General features: G+C 45.6%; 1 protein-coding gene across 3 annotated transcripts in view; it reads left to right on the top strand.

Annotated features, from left to right (window-relative positions):
- The window catches only part of ARAP2 (ArfGAP with RhoGAP domain, ankyrin repeat and PH domain 2), a 1,345,662-nt gene that overhangs the window by 846,134 nt on the left and 480,603 nt on the right, over positions 1–18,925 (top strand). For all 3 annotated transcript variants that reach the window (XM_085642300.1, XM_085642298.1, XM_085642299.1), the window contains exon 18: positions 12,050–12,248. In XM_085642300.1, coding sequence (XP_085498426.1) covers positions 12,050–12,248 — 199 coding nt within the window. The remainder of the gene's footprint in view (positions 1–12,049; positions 12,249–18,925) is intronic.

An 18,925-nucleotide genomic window follows, 5' to 3' on the forward strand; every position in this document is an offset into this window, starting at 1 on the left:
TTAGATAGCATGGAGACAATCAAAAAGGTGAGGTCAGAGATAGGGTTTTTGTTCATTGCAATGGCCATTGCTCGTTTATGTATTACCACTTTCTCCAACTGGCGGTCTAGAATGCTAGCTATCTACAATATAGAATCTTCAGGATACAAGCTTAGAGGATGAAGAACAAAAAGAGCTAGGGCAAAGAATTTGGGCTCCGATTGCAAGACTGGTAAACTAATAATGGTCAGCCGAAACAAATGTTTTAGTCTCCAAGCGTTTTGGGGGTCCGCAGCTATGAGTAATCAGGCAAGGAGGCAGGTAAGGACTATGTAACTCTGTCTTTTTAACCTGTGGTGATTGCCTGTTGATTATGATTATCAGTGAATTTTACTTTTGATTATCCAATTTATTGCACTTGCACTTTTCCTATGTAAACAATAATCCACAAGGTGATTCGAGCTGCTATACCTTGTACATATTGAATGAATTGAAGGGCTAAAAAACTTAATATATCCATATTTTATCTCTCTTTTCCTCATCTACCTAATGTATAATGTATTATATATGAAGAAATGTCATGACATGTATCAATACATTTTCTCTGAATCTTTGCAAATGAAAAATCAATAAAAAATATTTAAATAAAAAAGACAGTTTCATCCTCTATATACATTCAGAAAACAAGACAAATACGAGTCAACAAAAACAAGTTATTTTGCAGTCCAAGGGGCATATGTACACGTATGAGGGAGACCACCACGCATGTATTCAAAATAAATAAGCATGGACAGCTGGTGTGATAATTGCTTGAGCAGTTCAAAAGATGTCAGTGTGATCTATCAGCCCTTGTTATTGCCTTTGAGTGTGTCACTCTCATTTTACCCAGAAACTTGGCAAAATTAGATACAAATGCCTGATTTGGGTTTGATCTGAGTATCCTGAGGGCAGTTTGGCTACTGTGAGTCCCCATCAGCCTGCATACGGATTTAATTCATGAACGGCGAATGCCGTCCTATCCAGAGCAGGCAAAGAAAACGTGACCAACAGATTTTGGGGCAGCATTATATACTGGACAAACGTCATCTTTATCAGTGGCCCATCTTGCAGTAAACATTTTTAGATGCAGTGTGCCTATTCTAAATTGGAAATATAATTTCCAGTCTAGTGGCACAGTAATTAGATTCCAGTATGGTTCCAGATAAAATGCAGATTTGAAATAATAAAAGCCTTCAATCAGTGAGTGACCAATGCTCGATCTAACTGCATTTTCGCCTGCCCACTGCCAATTATGGGCTTTCAACAGCCTTGGTGTTAAAGGCGGACTTAAGAGTGGATTGAGCCAGAAGTCCCCAAGACCTATGGCTACAAGCAACTTGTGAGCCTGGCTTAGCCATGGTATTTTACAAAACTTGTATGCAGTCATCACGTCCCTTAATGCATTACCATAATATGCCAGCTCAGGCTGAATCCTCCGCCTCCTCCAAAATAACAAAGACTACAATTTGGCTCTTTCTGCCAATGGTCATTGACCCATGTCCAACATCAAAGGTTTAAGGGGGGTACTTTGTGGTTAATTGACCAAATTCCACAAAAAGCGATTTTCTGATTTACGAGGAAAGGTCAAAGAAACCCCATAGCTCTGAGCCACAAAAACAGGCACCAGAAGCTTTAGCATCATAAATTTGCAAAGTCGGAGCAGTGGGTTTACTTAAGGAGCTATTGTACTCTCTGACTATAGCTCAGGTTATTTGCTTGTGCTTGAGAGTTAGTCAATCTAGTTGAGGTTTCCCTGAAAGGTTCAGGGAGATAGTCACTCCCAAATAGCTAAAGATCTTTACATTATCGAGTGGCTCGCCCCAGCTCAAGTTTCTCTTTGAAAGATCTGTGCTTATTAAAGAACATTATCTATGTCTTCATGTAATTGATTTCCAACCTCGAAGGGAACAAAATCCCAAAAAGGGATGCAAAGCATGTTGCAGACCACTCTGGGTTTAGGAAATCAATAAGGTGTCATCCTCAAAGACAAGGATTGGTCTTAATACCCACCAGAAATGGAGCATCAGTATGTATGGAGGACAGGTAAGATACTACAGTGTTGAGATAAAGCGAAAGCAAGGTAGGTGCCAGAACACACCCCCCCCCCAATGAAAACCCTTTGTGATAGAGAATAGGTCTGTCACCTGTCCTTGAGAACCCCAACGGACCTGGGCAAAGTTCCCCTCATGGAGATAAATCAAGAGTAGCATAAGTTTGTCAGAAAGACCCAGGCTGTTCAAGACTTGCCATAGCCAGTCACGCGGGACCAAATCGAAAGCGGACTTAAGTTCGACAAAGGCAACATATAGTGTTCTTCTGCCGACCATCACAACTTTCCAATAAAGTAAAAGAAAATGGAAGATTTGATAAATTGTAGACACCTTCTTCCGGAAACCCACCTGAAAATTACGTCATTTTCCTCGATCCATATTTCAGTTTTGCTTAAAATCTACTACTCTGCCTGTAATTTGAAGGGACAGATCCTGTGGGATTGCGTTTGCCTCGATCCTCTTTGGAAATCTCAAATCAATTGGTAATGCGGTGTCAGAGTAGAGACTAGAAAAATGCTCAATCCATGATTGCAGGGGTGTATTGATATGATTGAATCCACGGGTACATCCCTCCCTTGTTTAGCAAGAGAATCCTTGAGAGAGCAGGTCTGTTTAAGGTCCTACTATCTAGATTCATCCCAAGCCTTCCTATCCATAAGCTGAGCTCTTCTGTATCTCTTCCTGGCAAAGCAAATTTCACCCAAATCCTTAACTCTTAGTGCACAGCTGAGATCCCTGCAAAGACGTCTGCATTCTCTGTTAAACCGCTAGTACTCCCTAGGGGATTTCCTTCCATAATTTGTACAAGGAACTAAAAAATAAGACAGTATTTGCTTGAAAAACATGTTATGCAGCGCAATCATTGTCGTATCTAATGCTGAAGTGGCCAGAAGACTTAATTTGGTCACAGAGTCCTTTAGATCCATACTTATTTTGTCTAAGACTAGCAGGAAATCAATGACCTGGGACCATTTGAGCCGTTGCAGATCAGTCATTGGTATCATGTTCCTAGTTGAAGCTGATGACGAACAGTCAGTTCTTAAATTGGGGGTAAGGGAATTCAAGAAACAACTCAATGGCTTATGATTGCTCTAAATGCTATTTATAATAGACATATCAATGAGAGATGACCAAAGATGAAGGTCTAGAAGGATATAATCAATAAGACTAGAATGAAGTGCGTAGTTATATGTTCCAGCACCATGTCCATCAGAGAGGGTTCTGCCATTAGAAGCTCTCGAGCCGAAATTTAACGTTAATGCTTTCAGTTGTTAAGCAGCCTCCATCCACCTCAATACTGTGGGAAGATCGAGCTTTGGTACACCCCATACCCCATCTACATAACTGACATCACTGGAGCAATCATTATCTAAGGGCTCAAACGTGGTATTAAAATCACCCCCTAGAATCAAACCTGGATTAGGAGTACAGGCTGACAGGAGTTCCTCCAGGGCTGTGATTAAGCCTGGGTGGAATTCTCGGTGTTTTACTCAGTGGAACCCTGCAAAGTGCCAGATAAACTCTGCCGTGCTGCGCGGAGTTCTGCCAGTGGCACAGTCTGTTAAGTTGTGCTGCTCGCACTGTTTCTAAAAAACAGTGCAAACAGCACTCTGCGTTCCACCAGAGTTTGCAGCTGCTTTCTGCCGGCTCGACTAGGCATTCTACTCGAGCAGCAGCTTCCTCAGCACAAATGGCAGATTTCTAAACGCAAGCGGTTGCAACCTGCTGCGACCGCCCAAAATGAGAAATTTCACCGGGAGGAGATCTAGAGCGTTTTTACTCATGAGCCCTTACCAACTTACCAATGGCGAGCCGCTCAAGAGAAAACGTTTAGCTCTGCGTCACTTCGCTGAGTTTTTCTGAACTCCACACTGCATGCGGAGGACGGAGTGGGAAAAACTCCATGAACTCCACCGGCGGAGTGAAATTCTTCTCCCACCCCTAGCTGTGATACTATGAGTTCTTAGGCCTTCCCTAACACCTCTTGAATATATATTAAATATATCAATATCTGTTGGTCTCTTGATTCCAACCGCGAGAGGAATAGCCAAAATATCTGGTGAGTCAGTGTTGAGCAATTGAATTTCACAATCCAAAGCCATTCTAACCTAGATGGTAAGACCCCTAGAGAGCTGCTCAGCCAGTCCACGGATAGCAGGAATTAAATAATTCAAATCACCAAGCTTGGGAACAGGTAACACTCAAGGTTTCTTGGAACAAACAAATGTCATATGGAATGAAATTATATTTCGAGCAAGCAACATTCCAAGATGTTAGAAATGGGATTTCTGGTTGGCTGGGGCTTGTACATAAGCCAGGCAGAAACGACCACTCTACTCAGGGCAAGGGAGTTGCACGCTGAAGATAACCCCTGCTCACCTCCTTGGTAGCTTGGCAGAGCAGTCAGGCTTATCCCAGAGTCAATGTGTAAATATTTGCGCAACACACACACACAGCAGTGACACACTAGGCGCACCACAAAAGAAACTCCACACAAGGTTATATAAAACAATAGCCTTTGTATTACTCATAAAACACATTAGAACACAATCACATATATACACTGTGCCACCGGGCACTTAGGTATCACTTTACAGGGGATTATGTACATCACAGGGCCAATCGGACCACTGTCATGGCCATTAGAACTCAGTAGTAGTGAAATCAAAAACAACCAGCAGTTACTGGCAATAGTACACTCAGCATAAACTCTTAATGCATACATCTTAATCATCAGTGCACCCTAGTATGAAGCATTATGCAAACATCCTAATTAGCAACAGGGCACCACACTAATCAGGGCACACAGTAATTGTGGTACACAGGGGTGCTTAGCACAACACATTATGCCGTAGCAACAGAAGCAGAACACCAAAGTAAGCACTGGTAAAAGACACACCTTCCCAAAATCCCAACAGGGTGCAAGCTGCTACACAGGGGTTTCCAGGGTCCTGTCCTGGGGTTGCCACCAAAATACTCCTTTCTCCAGGATGCCTCCCAACTGGCCCCCTTAGTGCCGATGCAGCAAAAAAAACATGCGTAATGCACAGGGGTTGGTAGGTGCAACTCCCCCCTATATCTTACACAGCAGAATTACCCCAGCACCCGGTTCTGGGAGTAATAACCCCGGCAGTCACCCAGGCGTGGGGGAGACTGCCAACAACAAATGCGGCATGTACCGGCCCCTGCGGGTTGGATGGACAACCCTGTCCACTCCGGTGGGGTGACCTCACATCTGGCCAGGTACATCCAATTGGTCAAGGCAGCTGCCCACTACCACTCGGGGCAGCTGCTATTGCTCGGGAATGGAGCCACACTATCCCCACCTCACGCACGGCCTCTCACTTGAGGTGGGGCAGAGCAGAGCTCTCTTCATGGCCTAGACACAGGCGAGTATCGCTTCTGCGTTCTCTGCTTCCTCTGCAGGGAAGCATGGAATCCACATCCCTTGGCCGGCCCTGCCTACTGTCAGGCTTCATTCCTGCACAGCCACAGAGCTCGCTACGAGTGGCTTTGGAGCCCCTTCCTCAGGCTCTTGGATCTTTAGAAAAGCGCTGATCAGGCGCTCTCGATGTGCAGAACATCGCTGAGGAGCACAAAAGCTCACAAAACGCTCCTCCTGCTTCAGGACAGTTCGAGCCCACACCTGGGGCTCAGGTCACACAGGAGAAGGTGGCGCTGCCCACGCTGTAGGGCACAGATCGCTCCCCTCCAAATCAACTCACTCTTTGGGCAGCAGGGTAAATGAGCGCTCACACAGGGCAGAGCTGGGCCCAGGCCGGCCAGCTCACAGGGCCCTCCAGCAGGAGGGAAGTCTTTCATGGCAGTTCCTCCTGGCACCCAGCAGTCCTATCTTCCAGATCCAAGTAAGCACGCTTCCATGGGGTCACAGCCCCTATACTTGTACTCCTGTAAGTCTTTGTTCTGCCCTGGCACAGGGCACGTGCCCGGTCTAAGCCAGCTCTGGAGGGCACTTAAACATTTTATTTACAGTGCACACCAACCTCCTTTGTTAGTGTAGGCTCTGGCCCCAGACACACTACAGGGTGGGTGGAGCCAGCATTGTGTGAGGCAGGCACAGTCCTTTTCAGGTCCAGGTGCTACTCCTCCCACTACTCCAAATGCAGATGAGTCTATTCAGCCTAGCGCTGACTCACCCAGCCCCTCTGGAGGCACTGCCCCTCCCCAGACCCTGTCACTCCAGAGCCAGACATGCAATATACATCAGGCAGGCACAAATACACATAGCACACAGAAATGACACTTCTAAAAGTGGCATTTCTAAAATAGTGATAATAAATCTGCAAACACCACTACGCAGCATTTGTTAACACTATTCCAAACATAGCAAACTTGGCCACGCTACTTCTCTCATGTCAGGAATTACCACTGAAACACATATCAAGGAATCGCCAATGCATTCCTATGAGAGGGCAGAAACCAAAATGGTCGTTTGTCACTACCAGTACATGCCACACAGTTAAGGCACATGTCCTACCTTTTACCTACAGCGCACCCTACCCATAGAGGTAGCTACGGCCTACCTTAGGGGTGACTGATATGTAGTAAAAGGGGAGTCATGGATGTGGCAACCACTTTATGTACTACATCACAGCGGCAGTAAACTGCGCGTGCGGGCCCTGCAATGGCATAGGCCTGAGACAGGTTTGAAAGGCTACTTTGGAGGGTGGCGCAAGCAGCGCTGCAACCCCACCATTAGCATTTAATTTGCTGTCCCCGGGTATATGGGATACCACTGTACAGGGGACTGATAGGTAAATTAAATATGCCAAACAGGTGGAGACCATTCTTACCACGTTTACCATTGAGTGCACATGCACTTTACACTGGACAGGAGTGATAAAGTGCCTAGAGTCCTAAAACCACCAACACCAGGTCAGAAAAAATACCAGGAGGAATGGCAAAAAGTTTGGGGATGACCCTGCAAAAAAGGGCCAAGTCCAACATCGAGCCAGCGACATTCCAAGATGAGAAAAAAAGCCCATTATTAGCCCCGGAATGTTTTGTTTGGATACTTTGGTCAACTGGGACCTGTTTGACTTTATGAAGAACTGTGCTAATAGGTGAACCACCTACCTTCTGACCATCAGTATCTGGGGTGATCATATAATGGTCACCAGGTCTTGAATGCAAAGAGCGTGGTGTAGGAGACAACATTTCAGATACCAGAGAATATTAATTTAAACATGGGCTATTAACAGCATTTCTGAGTGCTACAGAGGGAGCTCCCTGTCTAGCTGGATCTGAGTCAGATTTTGGGGTAGCCAAGTGGTCAACATTATTTCCACCTAGAATACTAATGGATGGCTGTCAATCCACCATCCTGAGTGGAGAGTTAACCATGAAGGATTTAAAAAGCTACCTCTGTCTCTAGGTCGGGCAGAGGGATAGGATGGCCCCTGCCAGGAACTATTTGAGATAAGTGGTTTTGAATACTTGGATGAATTTTTGACTGTGTTGGGGGTTCAAGTCCTGATGTCCAGAGCTCCTAGCTTGTCAACCAAGAATAAAGACCTTGGAGTCAATTTGAGATAATCAGATTGACAATGAGATACAGTCATCTGTTTTGCACTAATAATGTTGTCACGAAAAATAGATCGGCAGCCCCTTACATGACAAATCCAATGTATTGCCTTATTGTTTATGGATTCTTCCCCTTCATAGGTGGACATTTTTACAGCAGTTTAGGTACAATAACCATAAAGATGGAAGCAGGATTTATGGCCCTTCTAAGAGTTAACCCTTGAACAAAAGGAAGTGGGTGCTGCGGAAAATCGTGACGATCTATTAGACATCCTGGGGTCTGTATTGGTGAAGTTTATCAGTTTTAAGAGAATAGGGCTCCATCAACCCAGATAGGACACAGGCTAGGTCAGGAATAGACAAAGAGATAGGGAAAGAGGTAGAAAACACCACAGAGGAAGAAGCCACCATCTGATTAGAAGAAGGGACAGATATATGAGAATTAATCAGAGGTAGTGTGCTGATTTCCGAAGGTTCAGTTTCTAAGGTTACTACATTTGCATGTTTTAATGACTCGATCAACAAGCAAACTAGCAATTTTAAAAGTGAAACCTCCCCTTAATTTCTTAGTTCCGCAATTAAGGTGGTATAATTGACATGATCACATTGCGGAGATAGAGGAACTTTAGTTGACCTAAGTATATCTCCACATTTATTGGGAGCATCTTGATCACTTAGAGCTTCAGATAAAACCGCAAACTGATTGTTACATATTGATGGATCCTCAATTGAAGCTTGTGATGATGTATCAGTAGCAAGGTCAATCATAATGGACAGTGCTGAAGGAAATTCCTCCCCATTTAGAGAGGCTGTTTTTGCATTTTTGTTTTGTATATTAAACATCCCGGATATTTTTCCCCCCTTTAGCTACTCACACACTTGAGGGGGAGATCTAATCGCTGAGGAGCCTGTGTCAGTCGGTGCCGATGTTAGGATACCTTCACAATTGCCCCGTAAGGTGTCGATTCTATCTAGCACATGATTGCTGCCTACAGTGTGCTTCCTTTTCTTTACTTTCTTAAGCTCCAACCCAACCTTCCCCGCTGCTTTTTTTCCCATCACATACATAACTGGGACACGATAATAGCCCTAAAATGTAACACCTTCACAGGATTTCCTTGTCAAAGAACAAGAACGAGACAGGAAATCACTTACTCAGGATGATCTGTGGAGTAGGCCATCTCATTGTAACGATCCAAGAAGAAGACCCATATTAAAAGCTCTGAAATGGAACAAATCAATACCTTAAGTATGCCAAGAACACAAATGAAAGGGGGTGGACCCAGCCCAGCCTCCTCCAGGCTCCTCCAGGCATGGATAGGCCCACCCTTGGCCTGGTTTTCGGGCGTGTCCCACGCAGCGGGGGTGCTGCTTTGCTTATGAGGCACTGGTGGGCAGATGAGACAGCAGGTTGTTGTGGGATTTGTGGTTTCTCCCCAGTGGCAGTAGCAAAGCACACTGCGGCTCAACCCCTGCAGAGCCGAAGTCGAGGTGCCTTTGTAGTGGGTGAGGTGAGCATTGAAGAGTTGGCCTTCAGTGGGCAAGGAAATTCTAGGTGTTCTCCCCCAGCACGAACGTGGTAAAAGGTTTTTGATTTTTATTGTGTATGACGATGGTATCACCGACTGAGTACTTGTTTGGAAGGGTTTTCTGCCCTTCTTTCCTTGAGTTTTGAGCACATCACCTGGTGTTTGGGAGTATATGAAATGTAACTTTCGAGTATTGTATTTTAGTTTGCATTATATGGTTTTCCATATCTGATAAAGTCAGTAATGATGAAACATGTGTTGGCTAGGATGAATGAAAAATAAAAGAAGATTCTATCTTCGGTGATTGGTTCTTTGGTTGACTGAAAGAGATGAGTGCCTGGGGGACCACTGTTGAATTATTTGTACGCATTCCCGCTAAGGAGTGATTGGTAGCCAGTCCTCCCCTTGGAAGCACTGGGACTCTAAGGCTATAATGAATTGATGTGATTACATGGGTAGTGAGTACCCTTCTTTCTCCTTCCTGGCTGTCATCAGTGTAGGAAACTGGCTCTTTATATGGTATACCAAAAAGAGGTATACCTTGCAAAGAGTCCAGGTATTCCCTTACCATTAGACAGGGGAATACTGTTGCAAGCCCAAGGTGTTCAACTAGGGGTTAGTGTGATCAAGCAGGCTTCGACTTATCAGAAAGGAGTGTTAGACATCTGCAAATACATACAGTAGTCAATAAGCAATGCACACGACTCAATCAGGAGATCCATACTAATTTATAAAAATAACATGTATCTTTATAGATCTTTAAGCACCTGAATCAATACGATCAGATCGTGCGTTTTTCAAGAGGGATTACTCTTGCATTTAAAAAGTTGACAGTGCATTTTTAAGAAGCTGCAATGTTATCCTATGGGAGGAAAAACAAGTGCGGCATTTATGTACAGTACAGCGACTTACGAGATCAATTTCCTGGACTTAAGGTGAGTATGGGGGCAAGGTCAAAGGCAGCTCCCAAAGGTCACCTAAGGCGGCACTGAGGCAGCAGGATGCAGAGGTGCTTTTCAGTGTTGGGTGCCTAATGTTATCCTATGTGGATCAGTCTGATTGAAAACAGGCTGCAGGCTTGGACTGGGAGGCCATTCTGTTGGAACCACAAGGGGACTCCGGTCTCATGAGGCTTGGGGACATGGGACACATTTGATCCTCCTCTCGGTGGGCGATGGGTGCAGAGGTGTCTTCAGGCATTGAAATTTCGTCACCATGAGCACTCGGAGTAAAGGGGGCCTGTAAACAGAGGCTGCAGGTGTCGACGGGAAGTCCACCGTGGGCTTTGTCTCTGGAGGGTCAGGGACCATGCTGGCACAGTTGGCCCACTTCAGCTCAGGCTAAGTGGCACAGATGCTTTCCCGTGTCGGTTATTGGCAGTCCAGAGTCCCCTCTGGTCTCTTTGGGTGCCTTTAGGGTGCAGGGAAGCAGCTCCGCTGCTCCACTGGAGTTCCTGAGTCTTGGCAGAGGCACTGCCAGTTTTGCCAGGCTTTTGGAGGCACAGCAGCTTGCAGGATAAGTTCACTTTGGCGCAATCATCAGGAACAGCAGACAGGCCGGCAAGGTTTGTGCCAAGTCAGGTGCTTTCTTCACAATTCTTGCTTTTTGCAGCCCTTCTGTCCTTTTTCTTCTTTTGGTCAGGAGGATCTGATTCTCTGGTGCCGGGGTTCACCAACATACTGAATTCAGAGGCATTAGGGGAGTGTAGAATAGTGGCCAATGGGCTACCCACCCTTGGGGTCACTACGCCCCCTATATGATCACTTCCTGGGGGAGGTGATCATAACCATGTCCCAGGTTTCACAATTTTGCCATCACCAGTATGGCTAACTGTGAAAAGTTGGCCCCACTTCAGGTAGCCCACCTTAGGGGTGACACTAGTCTCAGGATGGAGAAGACTATCTGACTAGATAATTCTCCCACCTGTCCAGGTGCCAAATTGCACGGGGAGGTCAGCTTCTTCTCTTGTGAGAGAAACCAGATTCACATAACCAAGGCACTTTGAAGCTCCCCTGCCTTTGAATATGAATCAGTGGGTCATCCTGTGGGAAGAGGTGAAAACATCCCTGCTCATGCAGGCCTGGTTTGTGGTCTCCCAAGAGGAAAGGCCTTCACCCCTGGGGGTGTCAAACACTTGTTTCTTGTGGTGGGCTGACTAAAGCCAGTCAGTCAGCCAGCTCCTGGGGCTGATAGGTTTTCAGGGTAAACCACTAGGGGGCCCTTTGGGTGCAGGTATCACTAAATCTGGCACTGGGAACCTGGTAAGCAGTAACCCAGTGCACTTCCAGTCAAAATCACATCAAACACCATGCAAAAAGAGCATTTTCCTACAGTCAGTGATAAAATCATTTTTTATAGTTGTCCCTAATCTTCCTGATTTTACCAGTAATGCTGATCACCTCCATTCATTTTATCTTTGCCAGTTGACGGTCCTTATCAAACCACTTACGTGCCAATTAATTTTTCCCATTATATATGGGATTTGCTAATTGCTAAAATTATAATTTTCTTAAAAATAAGCAGTGCACGTGGCCATTAAATCATTATCTGCAGGCTGGTTCTAGGTCTTCCAAAAAATAAATTGCTTTATCAGTACTTTTGGGTACATAAGGTTAATATCTCCCTAGGCCCGTCTAACTGTTTGTAAACTGACAAAGTTGCAGAGTTTTGAACATCATGCAACTTTGAAGGTTGAATTGTCATTTCATACCGCCCTACAAGCAGGATAAAGATTTTCTTGCATTATAGCCTGAGCACTTTAAAAAATCAAGTTAGTCACTGTATGTTAAATTTTGCATGTATTTGATGTTCTCCTCATGTATACCTTTCATAAATTATCATGCTATTAAAATTCTGTCATCGTTTAATCGTTTTGCTTAAATTGATCAGTTTATTTGTTTGTTGCAGCATTTTGTCCCGTCTGTGGCAGCGCACTTCAGAGATCGAGATTATGATGTGATTGGTCAGATGTTCTACAAAGACTGCCAGAGTCTTGATCAGTGGAAGAAGTGCTGGTTTGCCTTGGAGAAATCATGTTTGCACTACTGTCCGCCAGAGGACAGCAGCAAAGGGGACACGGTACATCTACGCAGGCTTCAAGAACTTAGTAAGAAACAATCCTATTTACCAGTTGTCTTTCTTGATATCTAAGCAGAGATTAGCCCCTATCTTGTGATTCCAGTTTCAGTACTTACATTTTTATGCACACCCAATTCTTGGACTTACTACAATGGGTAGTGAATATCGCCCTTAATCGCTCCCACAGGTTTCATACGTTGCAGTCTATTTATATCTAATTAATGACCTATGTATGTTCTTTTTCGTGGCTGATCAGCTTTCTACTTCATAATATATGTAGCCCAAAATTACAAAAGCAACTTTGGAGTTTATCACCACGCCTGGGGCCTGAAGCACAAAAGTGCTTGGAAGTTATGTACCGTGGGGATTTTATGTGAGTGCAAAGTATTAATTGTCAATTTGATGTGTATTGTATTTGCAGTTTCCTATCACTGAAGTGCACATATTATGAAATCTTGTGAATCACAAAGGAGAGGGGCTGCAAAGGGTTGCTCTCCACTCTTTGCAGCTCACAAGGGAATGCACCAAAGCTTTTAGAACATCCATAGGGTCTCGAAAAACTGAATGGCTTTCAGAGGTGGGCAGTATCCAGTTGGAAAGTATAATCTACCCACTATAGAAAGCCTGCCATTGAAGAGGGCGATCTAGAGAGCAGGATCATTTCCCCCGATTTCAAGCTGTTGTCACTATAAGTTGCATTATGACCCCTGAACTCTGTGATGACACACTACTACAGTGAATGTGGATACTGAAAGCTGAATTCTCTTGCAGATCTCCATCAGTGTATTCACTGCTGTGGTCAATGAGCATTTGCCAGAATCCCACAATGTTAATAATAATTAGGGGCAGTATAAAAGGGGCATGTATTTAAATCTTGCACCTTACTATGACCCTTCCAAGGATTAATATTCGGAAGTGAATGCCAAAAGCATATTTTTGGTACTCTTTGATCATCTTTCATGTTAGTCATTAAGCGCATAATACATCAGCAGTGCTTAATTTGAGCCGGTGATTTACAGTGCTCGGTACCAGCACCCAATTCTGAACACTTGCACTAATTACTCTCCAACACATGGTAATGTTGTCTGACTTATTTTGAGAGCCCAACAACAGTTTTTACTGATGCAGTACTGTTGGAAAGTGTATTATTGGTAGGGATACATTCCCCTTTAGCAATTATTTTGGAGCATCTCTCACCACTCTTATACAGCCCCCTCCAGCAGGCTAGGACCAGTTAGAACTCCTTCCTGAAGTTCTACTTGCAGGTCCCAAAGTATCCAACACACAATCCAAGGTTCTGGAATCTCCAAGAGGGTCCTTGAAAGTGTGAGACTTCAGTACACGCAATCCATTTGAACAAAACCCTTAAAAATCCACTGGTAGTACTCCAGGCTGGGATTTCTTTGTGGTGATGTCCAGATGAGCTCTGTTAACCTGTAGCTTGCTGGTAGTCCACACTTTCGTCCTTTTGAAGCAGGTGTGATCCACAGGACTGTAGTTTCATATGGTGCAAAAAGGCGCAATCTTCAGAGTTCAGGCCTTTGGAAATGCACATCAAACTCTTCAGCGCAGACCCTTCTGATTCTCTTAAGTTTCAAGCAGGAGATCTGAGAGGCACTGCCTCTTTCAGATACTTGTTCAGTGTTCTCTGGGGTCAAGCAGGAGGGAACTCCTGTCCAATGAGCTGCAGGGTTCCACCCAAAGGTCTGACCACTTCCTGCAGAGTGTGGCAAAATGCTAACCCAGAAACCACTATTCTTCCAAAATTCAACATGTCAGAATTATCAGCAGGGAGAGAAGAGATGCCCAAGCACACCCCTAGGATGGCTAATCTCCCTAGTCACTCCCCCTTGAATCTGCTTATTCCTTTCTTAAGCCTAGCATCTGCCTTGGGTCAAAGAGGAGAGTTGTAAATGACACTGGGGACCTCCCCTTCCTCTTGAAGTCCATGGTTTACAACTCCTCCCCATGTTCTGGCATTCCTATGCCCAGCAACCTCTCCTCCCAGAGAGGATTCCTAACCCCAGGGATCATTTACCAACTCTTCAAAGCAGCCAGGCTCACCCACTTATCTCTGACCAATCAGGGTAGAGCAGTACAGGGTTGAATTTTGGCTTATGGACAAAAACGTCTTATAACTTCTTGTCTGTACATTTCACAATAAATTCAAAAATACAATATTGCCGGATTTATTATTACCGTTCTACTAAGTCCTTCAATCCTAGTTTTATGGCTTTTCTTTCTCCAGTTACTAACTAATAACCTTTTCCAATGTTAACCTATGGCATGGGATTTGCAATGGGAAAACTGACTTGGGCCATTTTTCCAGCACCAGGGCTTATAAAAACATATTTTATAAGTACGCTACATATATCTACAGGACCCCCCACCCCACGAACACCTAGGTGAGACTTTAGGGGTTCTGAATATGTACAAATATTGCAGATCCTCCCTCCACAGTGCTCCTATCATCAAAGTCGATTTTGGGTAGCACTTCACCACAATGTGGTGAGTGAAATTTGCAATTTCACTTTACCCAGGGCCTATAAAACTCCTTCTATAAGGGTCCACCCAATGGATACCTGACGCCTTACCCCTGGGACACCTAACAGAGACCCTGGGGGTACCTAATATGCCCAAACATTGTAGGTTAACTATTTTTAAGTACCCCAAACACAAAAGTCGACGTTGGGCATAATTTACTTTTTAAAAGCAGTCCTGCCACACAGAGCCACTTTAAAAATAACCTCAGGCTTCAGCAGTGCACACATGCAAGTGCAGAGCAGGTCTGCTGGCCTCTACACTGCCACGCCCTATTATGTACTAGGGACTGATAGGTAGTTTCAATCCCCCTGCCCTAATATGTACTAGGCCCCTAAGGGGTAGGTAATGCCAATCACAGGGGTAAACCAACTCTTAGTGTACCCTAGTGTATGTAGGTGTTTTCACTGTATTCTAAGTGTTTTCAGCATAGTACTGGCCCTGGGCCTGGCTAGGAAGAGCCCAGGGTCAGTCAGAGTCCGTTACCACCTGTACAAGTCAGCGAAAAGTTGAAGGGTGCCCACGGCACAGGATGTCTTTGTAACACAGCCCCCCCGAACAAAAGGTGAGGGGTTACTAACCTACCCCCTGATAGTCCTCATCAGCTAAATGGAAAAACCTGGAAAGTCCATCCACATTTGCGTGGCAACCCCAGGTCTGTGTTTTCCACTGTATAGTCCATTCCCTGTAGGGAAATGGACCACCTTAACAGCTTGGGATTCTGCCCTCTCATCTGCATGAGCATTCTGAGAGACCTGTGGTCAGTTTTAACACGAAAGTGAATCGCAAACAAATATGGTCTCAACTTTTTCAGGGACCAAACCACAGTAAAAGCCTCTCTCAATGGCACTCCACCTCTGCTCTCTGGGGAGAAACCTCCTGCTAATAAAGGCAACTGGATGATCAAGGCTCTCTTCATTTAGCTGTTACAACACTGCCCCAATCCCTTGTTCTGAAACATCTCTCTGGACCACAAATTATTTTGTGTAGTCAGGGGCCAGCAACACTGGTGCTGAACACATCGAAACTTTCAGAGTGTCAAAGCCTTCAGACACTCTGGGGTCCAGTACACCTTTTTGGGCCTCTTTTTAGAAGTGAGTTCTGTTAGAGCCCCCACAATGGTCCCATAATTTTGAACAAACATTCTATAATACACTGTCAGTCCAAGGAAGGCCCTGGCCTGAGTCTGTGTAACAGGAGATGTCCAATCCAAAATAGTTTGGATTTTAGCTTGGAGAGGCTGTACATGGCCCCCACCTACCAGGTGGCCTAGGTACACCACATTACCCTGCCCTATTTGGCACTTACTTGCCTTGATAGTCAGGCCTGCCTGCTGTAGGGCCTGAAGCATGTCTTTTAGACGGCTTAAGTTATACCCCCAGGTAGAACTGTATCAGCTATATCATCCAGGTATACTGCACAGAACTGTTCCAACCCAGACAACACCCTGTTCACCAACCTTTGGAAGGTGGCAGGTGCATTATTTAAGCCACAGGGCATTACCTTGAACTGATAATGTCCTTCTGGTGTGAAGAATGCTGACCTCTTCTTTGCTCCATCAGTGAGGGCAATCTGCCAGTAACCTGAAGTCAAATCAAAAGTACTCAAGTACTTAGCAGCCCCTGACCTGTAATGAGCTCATCAGCTTTAGGTATAGGGTGAGCGTCAGTCTTTGTGACTGCATACAATCCTCTGTAGTCCACACAGAACCTTAACTCCTTGGGTCCCCACTAAGGATTAGGTTTGGGTACCAGCACCACTGGACTGGTCCATGGACTCTCAGATGGTTCAATTACCCCCAGTTCCAGCATCTTAGCAACCTCAGCTTTAATGCTGGCTCTGACATGGTCAGACAACCTGTACAGTTTATTTTTGACAGGTAGGCTGTCACCAGTGTCAATGTGGTGCGCACACCACTCAGTGATGCCTGGGGTCAAAGAGAACAGGCCAGCAAACTGCTCCAGCACTTGCTTACAGTCTCTGTGCTGCTGCTCTGTTAACTTGGGGGAGAGTACAACCCCCTCCACTGACCCATCTTGCACATTACTGGAGAGGAAGTCAGGCACCGGCTCAGTTTCCTCCTCCACTCCCTCATCAGTGACCAGTAACAGGGTCATATCTGCCCAGTCATGGTGGGGTTTTAATCTATTCACATGCAGGACCCTATGAGGGTGCCTGGGGATACTAAGGTCAACTGAATAGGTACCCTCACCCTTCTTTTCTAAGATTGGAGAGGGCCCACTCCACTTGTCATGGAGTATACTCGGGCCTAGTAGTCTTCTGATCATACCAGCGCTTCATGAGCTCCAGGCTGGCCTCCAGTTTCCTCTTTGCCTTGTACATGTACTCTGCCATTCTAGATCTCAGGCCTAGCACATAGTCAAGCACATTGTCCTTTGCTTCTTTAAGAGGCTTCTCTAAAGACTCTCTCAGCAGGCTCAATGTCCCCTCACAGGGTGTCCAAACAACTCAAAGGGACTGAAACCAATCCCTTAAGGGACTGAAACCAATCCCTTTCTGTGGCACCTCCCTGTAGGCAAACAGTAAGCATGGGAGGAGAACATCCCATCTCCTCCTGAGTTTCTCTGACAACCCATGTATCATGCCCTTCAAGGATTTGTTGAATCTCTCAACAAGACCATTTGCTTGTGGGTGATAGGGGGTGGTGAACTTGTAGTTGAGACCACATTCATCCCACATAGCAGTCAGATAGCTGAACAGGAAGTTTGTGCCCATATCTGATACCACCTTTTTCGGAAAACCCACTCTGATGAACACACCAATCAGTTCTCTAGCCACTGCAGGAGCAGCAATGCTTCTAAGAGGGATTGTTTCAGGGTACCCAGTAGCATGGTTCACTAATACTAAGATATACCTATTCCATGATGCAGTAGGTGGGCCCAGGGGACCAACAATGTCCATACCCACCCTTTCAAAAGGAACCCCAACCAAAGGCAGTGGTATTAGGGGAGCCTTTGTCTTGCCCCCTGCCTTGCCACTGGTCTGACAGGTGACAGAGGAGCTGCAAAACTCCTTTACCTTTTTAGACATATAGGGCCAGTAGAAATGGTTTACCAACCGGTTCCATGTCTTTGTCCATCCCAAATGTCCTGCCAAGGGGATATCATGACCCAAAGTCAGGATGAATTCTTTGTACTTCTGGGGCACCAACAACCTCCTGGTGGCCCCCTCCTTGAGGTTTCTGGCCTCAGTATAAAGCAGTCCATCTTCCCAGTAGAGTTTTTGAAACCCACTGTCATCCCCCTCCTCTTACTTACGAGCAATCCGCTTCAAGCTCTCAAGGGTGGGACAGTCTCGCTGTCCCTTATTGAACTCCTCTATGGAGGGTCCACCTGCTCTTGTCAGTCGTGCCAAATCTGACAGTTCTGGCAGGGATGGAGTCCCTCCCTCAGAAGCCAGATCCTCCCCATCAGGGTTAGATTCTTCCTGCACCTCTGGGGTTCCCTGGGCTGGCTCACCAGGCCCAGTACCCTTTTCCGTAGATGCTTAGCCCTTTGTTCCAGGGTCCAAGTGTCAAGCCCCTCCCTTTTGGCTAGTCTGTGACCTAGTCACAGCACATGGCCACTCAGGGAGCGCCAATATTTTCATATGGATTCGTCTCTCCACCTCTGACCACACAGAGGCTTCAGGATCATTGCCCAGTAAACACTGGACTGGGAGCACCTTTGACACAGCTACCTGCATAGGGCCTGTCACACACCCCCATTCTAAATCCACCACAGCCATAGGATGGAGTTTAATAGTGCTGTCTGCATAAATCACCTGGTGAAACTCACCAGGTATCAACCTCCCTGGAGGCACCAGCTCGTCCAGGACCATAGTTACACTAGCCCCTGTGTCGCTGATAGCCTCAAAATCAGTCCCATTCACTTTAGGCCTCTGCCTGTACTTGTCCATGTTTGGAGGTAAGGCAGCAAGGGTTACAATATTCACCCCACCCGGGGACACTAAGGTTGCTTCCACCACCTGATTACCCCTCTCTGGGGCACCACTCTCCACCCCTACACTTACATAACTACATTTGTCCTTCACTGGGAACCAAACACACCATTGTAGCGTTTTACTCTCAGAGGGCATTGTTGCAGAGCAGTCTAAGATTACTCAAGGGAGGTGGTGTAGGCTAGTAATCGCCATTTACCAGTA

The sequence above is a fragment of the Triturus cristatus genome, chromosome 2_2, assembly GCF_964204655.1.
Source record: "Triturus cristatus chromosome 2_2, aTriCri1.1, whole genome shotgun sequence".
Classification (NCBI taxonomy): domain Eukaryota; kingdom Metazoa; phylum Chordata; class Amphibia; order Caudata; family Salamandridae; genus Triturus; species Triturus cristatus.